The following is a 6,574-nucleotide window of genomic DNA, read 5'->3' on the forward strand; positions in this document are numbered from 1 at the left end:
GGCCCGCAAATTTTTTGAAGATTCGGGTTCGGTCGCCCGAATCCATGCAGATGGCGTGAACTATATAGCATATGAAAATCTGGGAATCATCCTGAATTCCTATTTTATGGCCCTAAAATGCCAAAAGAGGCCAAAAACGAGAAAATATCACGGCGAAGCCCCATTGTTCACTAACCAAAGTACCTTTAAGGGAAAATGACACTATATAGTCGCTCTTAAAATAATAGCCGGACAAATATGTATTTTGTATATCTTTTGTATATATATACATTTCTATATGTTATATATTAAAAAATATACAGATTCTATACATTTTTGCAGCTATCATATATAAATAGTTTCGATTGCGGGCTAAAAATAATCTTTGCCTTACCTTTAATGCCAATAAAACCAATGGCCATGGCACGAAGTTACGATCCTTAAGGGGTTTTAAAGGATTTGGTTGACATGAGCACAGAAATAAAAAATGTCACGAAATGAAAAAGAAAAAAAAAACAAGATTTGAGCATAAATTTCTCATCTCTAAATGTTGTCATTTTACATATATAAACTCCAAGCCACAAATACAACCTTTGGCGAAAAAAGGAGTCTGGTAACAGTGTCAACAACAACAAAAACACCCTTCTAACTGAGCATCAATTCAATTACACAAAAGACTAAAGAACCAAAAATAGGACAGAAAAAGAAATTGATGAAGATGGGGTAAAAAGAAGTGGAAAAGAATACTAGATATAATTGAATAAAAGGACAGGTAGTATGTATTAAATTGCTATTGTAAGAAATGCCTTCTCCTATTTACGAGACAAGGATAGTAACATGGTCTTTAAAACTTGCTGAATTCACAGATGATTCACTAGTTCTCCGCTGCTTGCCTGGCCAAATGACGGTCATCCACGTTCTTTGCTACATGCTTTCTCTTGCCCCGAGAACTACGTTTTCTTGATCGTGTTTTTGGCGGGCGCTTCTCGGTGTGCTCTTGCATAGTGACCAACTTTTCACCAGAGGGGAGCTCTGGAGGAGCATCTGGCCATGGTGTTCGTTTTGCTGGGACAGTCACATCTAGTGGAGGGTCGATGATCCATCTGCATTTTGGATAGGAATTAGTGATATTGCATTCAAGTGAAAGTAACCAATATGTCTAGCTTAAGCCACATAATCAAAGCACACCCACGACACTAATGCTGTTTGTACTACTGTTGATCATCTTATAGGACGAGGCTTATGCCCATTTACGTTATTTCATGAGAACGGGCAAGTGCGGAACTTATTTTTGAGCTAGTCTCTAAGGTCAAACATACCAAGGGTTAGAACTTTTGAAGTCTTCTTCATCACTTAGCAACAAATATAGCTTGCGCACTTGCTCCCTCGTCAAAGTCCTACTTAACAAACTAAACATGCCTTACACCTCTAAATTTTCTTCCTTTTCCTCAATTTCCTGTTTGTTGTATCTAGTCTATCTAGTGCTAACTGCTCCATTGTTTTCTCTTAGTTTCCCTTCTCAATGTCTCATTTCAAAACATTCTTTTTTTGAATAACAGTCCTAGCCAGCTTACGCGCACCTCGAGTAATTGCACATAGTATCTGCTGCCTCCCACCAGTAACAAATACCAGGTAATTTTGTCCACCAACACCAAAACTTAGATAGGGCAGGGCAGCCCGGTGCACAAAGCATCCCGCATACACGTAGGATTCGGGGAAGGGCCGTACCCTAAGGGGTGTGAGGTAGACAACCTACCATAACGCAAGCATTAGTGGTTGCTTCCACGGCCCGAACCCGTGACCTAAAGGTCACACGAAAACAACTTTATCGTTGCTCCAAGACTTCCCTTCAACTTAAATAGATGGGAAGAAATCACCTAATGTGCCTCCGCGGAAATTTGAACCTGAGACCCCATGGTTCTCAACCCATTTCATAGATCACTAGGCAATACCCTTGGGTGCCTCATTGCAGGCCATTCTTTCCTCATCTCTCATACTCCTTAACGGGAAGAACACACATATTGTAAAGCTGATCAAGGAAAAAAAAATTGGACTAGTAGTAACAACTCGTCTTTAGTAATTTATCTTAGTCCACACATTCATCATCCAATGTTCGCCTAATAATTGTAGAACTTGTAACTGGAAGCTCTCAGCTCTTGGTTTCAAGCTAACAAAACAGGTTTGTTAATGACATTACTGAAAGCTTCGAAGCTATCCATTGATAAGCATCTAACACAGGTTTCCTGCATTCATCTATCACTAGTACGAAGCAATTTTAAAATGAAATGTATTGTTAGTAGGATTATGTCATCTTTGATACTAACGAGCCTGTTTGTTAAGGACATTACTGAAAGCTTCAAAGCTATCTCTGTCTAGACAGCATCTAACACAGATATCCTGCTTTCATCTATACTAGTACAGTTTACGAAGCACATGTAGCATGAAATGCACTATGAGGATGCATTATATTATATTTGATAATCAGAAAACATTATTAGGGTATTTAATTGGCAAAGTTAGGCACCGAATACTCGATAGAGCTAACAAAGAGCCACACTTTTGGAATATGCAACTAATGAGTTCAACACAGGCTTCTTTTTTTAATGAGTTCAAACCTCGCTTACAACTTATATTTTAAAAATGAAAATATAGCTCAACATCTACAAAGATTTCCTCTCAGATGTGATTCACCTCCTTACTCAAGCAAATATAGATCAGGAAGAGACCAAGCATGTAGAGTCCGGACTTCCCAGATGATAAATTAAATATAAAAGAAATAACAACTGGAGCTACTAAAAATGCAACTCACACCTTTTTCATCTTTAAATTGCAAGTTAGAAGTTAAACTCAAACTGAATGAATAACAGGATACAGATTAAAAAATGAGGGATATAATCAATATAATGTTGAAAACCATAAACAGAATAGAAGATGCCAAAGTAGCTCCATCGCACAAATAAACGAAAACTATATTCAACCCTAAATAACCCTACCTCCACGCCATTGATACCTAGTCAACCCAACACTCGTTGTGGTCAAACTAAGTCCAATACAATTACCATTTAACTGTCACAAACAGCATAGTTCATAACCAAACTAACAAAGATAAAAACAACAGTCTGCACAAGAGATGTCATCCAGACTTCAATAATATATCATGTCATTACGACATCGTCGAAGAAGACTAAAAAATTCACCATCCTAAATCATTATTGTGTGGATGGCAGAAATTATTCATGACAAGAACTCACTCAAGGCTCCACTTCTATCAACTAGGGTCACCTTTTCCTCTCCCACTTTCAAAATTGATTTCTAGCACATGAGGTCAAAATTGAATCAATCTGCTAACATGTAATAAGCTATTCACTGTATTGCAAAAGCAAAAGCAAAAAGCTAGCTACTAGATTTCTCCACAACTTCAGGAGAAAATAGTCGGGATGTTTTCATTAATGTAATTCTTGCAATTGGAGCAATTGTGCTCAGGAAAGAGTAAAGCCAATTGCGCTAACCAAGAAAACACCAACTCTTGCGAGTAATTTCCAAAATTCAATAGGCATATCAATTACATCATGAACATGAAACAATAAAATAACCCACTCTTGGGATATTCACTGAAGAAAGCGGAGCTTTATATGCTGATTCCTCCACCCTCTGAAGCCCCACAGCAGCATGACGACACACACAGACATCCCTAGTGGCAACCAAAACTACGACATTTGACCAGATTTTACTAAGAGCAACCCAACCCAAGCAACCAACTGATCAGTAAGGGGATCACATGACCTCTTGATCTTCGGACCCACTACCTTATTAATACGGGGAGGATTTGGGGATCGTTGATAGAAAGACTCTTTATCCTTACCAATAAAAGAAAAGGACGAAGGGAAGGGAAGGAATATAAAAAAAATCATGGTACTAGTCTCTTCAGATCAAAATTCGTCCTATTACTATTAATTCCTAACTTTATTAAGTTATTCTGATACCAGTCCTATTTCTCCTGCTGTTTCATGGCTTTGCACTAAATTATATGCAACAAGATTTGGCACCGTAAGAACAACAGCAACAACAACATACCCAGTATTATCTCACACTGTGAGGTCTGGGATATGGCACCGTAAGAACATTATAAAAAAGAAAACAGATACGGCAGCCTACGAGGATTTGTCATGTTTCAATAACATATGACAATCTTGAAACAAGCACTGCCACAATTATGGCTAGGTGATAAAAAACTTACAGAAAGTGATAGAGAAATGTTAGAAACAACAAACATAATATTCAACGCTAAGAATATTCAAAAAGCGACGCTACATGTAGTCAAGATAGCCCTAGACAACCAACCTGGCAGGGAATTTGCTGTCTGCCCGTGCTTCAACGCGGAGCCACCACAGCATAATTTTGCGCCCACAACTTCCGAGAGGTTCCACCATTGAAGGATCCTTCAGCAAAGATAATGGGTTCTCAACATCCTCCCTTTCCCCCATTACAGCATCCAAATCCTTAACCCATTCAGGCTTATCTTCCGCATCTTTCCAGACCAATCTGGAATTCAACACAAAACCAGCCCATTCAAGCTTCCTTGGCAGCACAACTGCCCTATCGCCAATGAATCTGGCACTCTTCTCCAAGTAGGGTGACGAATCAAAAGTGTGCCAACCAACAAGATGGTCTGATGAATTACAAGCGGGGCCTTGAACAGGCAATTGCAAATTCCTCTCTTCCTCTTTCTGAACTGTCGACAACTCCTCCTCAGAACCACCCGAATGAGCAAGAATGCCCACTGACAGAGCGCCAATCCATTTCACTTTTTGGATTTCATCAAATATCTCTAAGCTATGCATATTACTATCATCAGCAAATATCACAATCCCATCCAACTTCTCTTCTCTCACATATCTGTTCCATCACACAAACACAAACCATGCTATCATATTACAGTTCTAAAATTATTCTATACCACATACATAGAACACGAGACATGTGTAATCAAGTGGAATACAATTCTAAAAATTCTTGCCGCTGACCTCACTATACTTTAAAATTATGGGTTCAGAATCTAATATTTGTTAAAATTCTATCTTTCTTCACACACACATATATATATATATATATATATATATATATATGTTCCATGTAAAATACTAGGTTCGATTGAATCTAACATTACATCCGCCATTGCAGGTGTTAAAAGTGATCAGCTATTAAGTAGAAACAAACTTCCATTACCTCAAAGCTCGAAGTCTCATTTTAGCCTCCAATTTATGGCGCTCTTCCCACGAAAGAGGCATCTTCTCGCGTAATCCAATGTGAATAGTCTTCTTCAAACCCGATTTAGCTATCAACGAAGCAGTCTCATTAGTTGCTCCTCCAGCTTCCACCACAATCCACACAACATTATAAGGCACATTCATTAAAGAATGCATCACACCAGTAAGATGCAAAGTCTGAAAAGTCCTCACATATGTTGGTGTCACAACAATCACATCCCTTGGACTCTTAACACCATACTGCAACTTCTGTTCCCTTTGAACTATCTCCATTATCTTATGTGCCTGCATCACCTCAGTAGCATTCGGGTGGGGCCACGGCCGTATTAATATCCCGTGCCGCCCCACCACCACCCTACTACTACTACTCCCCCTCACCACCGCAACCTCCGCCGCCGTCGCCGCCGTTCCATTACCGGAAAATGACATCATCTTAGCCGGATCATGAAATAAAACGCTGCTTGGAGCTGACGATGAGCTGTTATTAGTGAACAAAAGGAAGAACACTAAGCGTGAAAATCTGAAACCCAGAACTAAACTGATCAAACAGCAAACCCCATGAAGCACAAGCCAGAAAATAGTCGCCGGAGACTTAACAGACCCATCTGAAGGCGAATCTAACGGCCCTCTAAAGCTGTTGCTCCGGCGACCTTGTTGTAACGCCGCTAACTGTTTCATTTTCTCAGTATAAAATTCAAAAGGGTGTCAAGATCTTGAAGAATCCTGAATTTTTATGAAGAAAAGAGTGGTCTTTAAGATTTTTTGAAGAGAAAAAGCGTTAGTTGGGGAAAGTGTTTGGTGAGAAGTTAAAAGGGTTTAATCAAAGAGAAAAAACAAAGAATGTTACTTTAAGCTTAAGAATCTAAAAGGGGTTGCTTACTAACTATGTTTTTATTATATTTGAATTTCAACGATTGAAAATGACGCCATGAACAAACAGTGGAAGCTGAGATGAAGAAGAAAGAAATTGACTAAAATGGATTCGGGTCACAGGTAGATCCGAATAGGGGGGATGTTAAGACAGTGGGAAGAAAGAAAGGGGAGAAAATCTAGGGGCAGTAGCGGAAAGGGTATTTTTGGAAATGTGTATGTGAAATTATTACAAAAATAAAATTTTGAAAGTTGTTAAGGTGGGTTTTTTTAAATAATAAAACTAATGATGGGTGATTAATTTTTTCTCCTAATTAATGAGGTGACTAAGTAAACAAATAATTGTGCAACTTCAAATGCTCAATGTTATAAGTTAGTGTACTTACTGTAATAATTTCTTGTCGGGGAATCAGAATCGAAAAATTATACTCTCATTATTTTATTTTATGTGATATTAT

The 6,574-nt window shown here is 38.5% G+C and overlaps 1 protein-coding gene across 1 annotated transcript; it reads right to left on the minus strand.

Annotated features, from left to right (window-relative positions):
* Window positions 1–500: 500 nt before the first annotated feature.
* On the minus strand, window positions 501–6,241 carry LOC104216134 (beta-1,4-xylosyltransferase IRX14-like). The gene is made up of 3 exons (XM_009766131.2): window positions 5,206–6,241; window positions 4,321–4,875; window positions 501–1,082 (listed from the first exon to the last, which is right to left on the minus strand). The coding sequence occupies exons 1-3, from the start codon at window positions 5,922–5,924 to the stop codon at window positions 854–856; spliced, it is 1,503 nt and encodes a 500-aa protein (XP_009764433.1). The 5' UTR covers window positions 5,925–6,241; the 3' UTR covers window positions 501–853.
* Between the last annotated feature and the right edge of the window lie 333 nt (window positions 6,242–6,574).

Source organism: Nicotiana sylvestris, chromosome 5, assembly GCF_000393655.2.
Source record: "Nicotiana sylvestris chromosome 5, ASM39365v2, whole genome shotgun sequence".
NCBI lineage: Eukaryota > Viridiplantae > Streptophyta > Magnoliopsida > Solanales > Solanaceae > Nicotiana > Nicotiana sylvestris.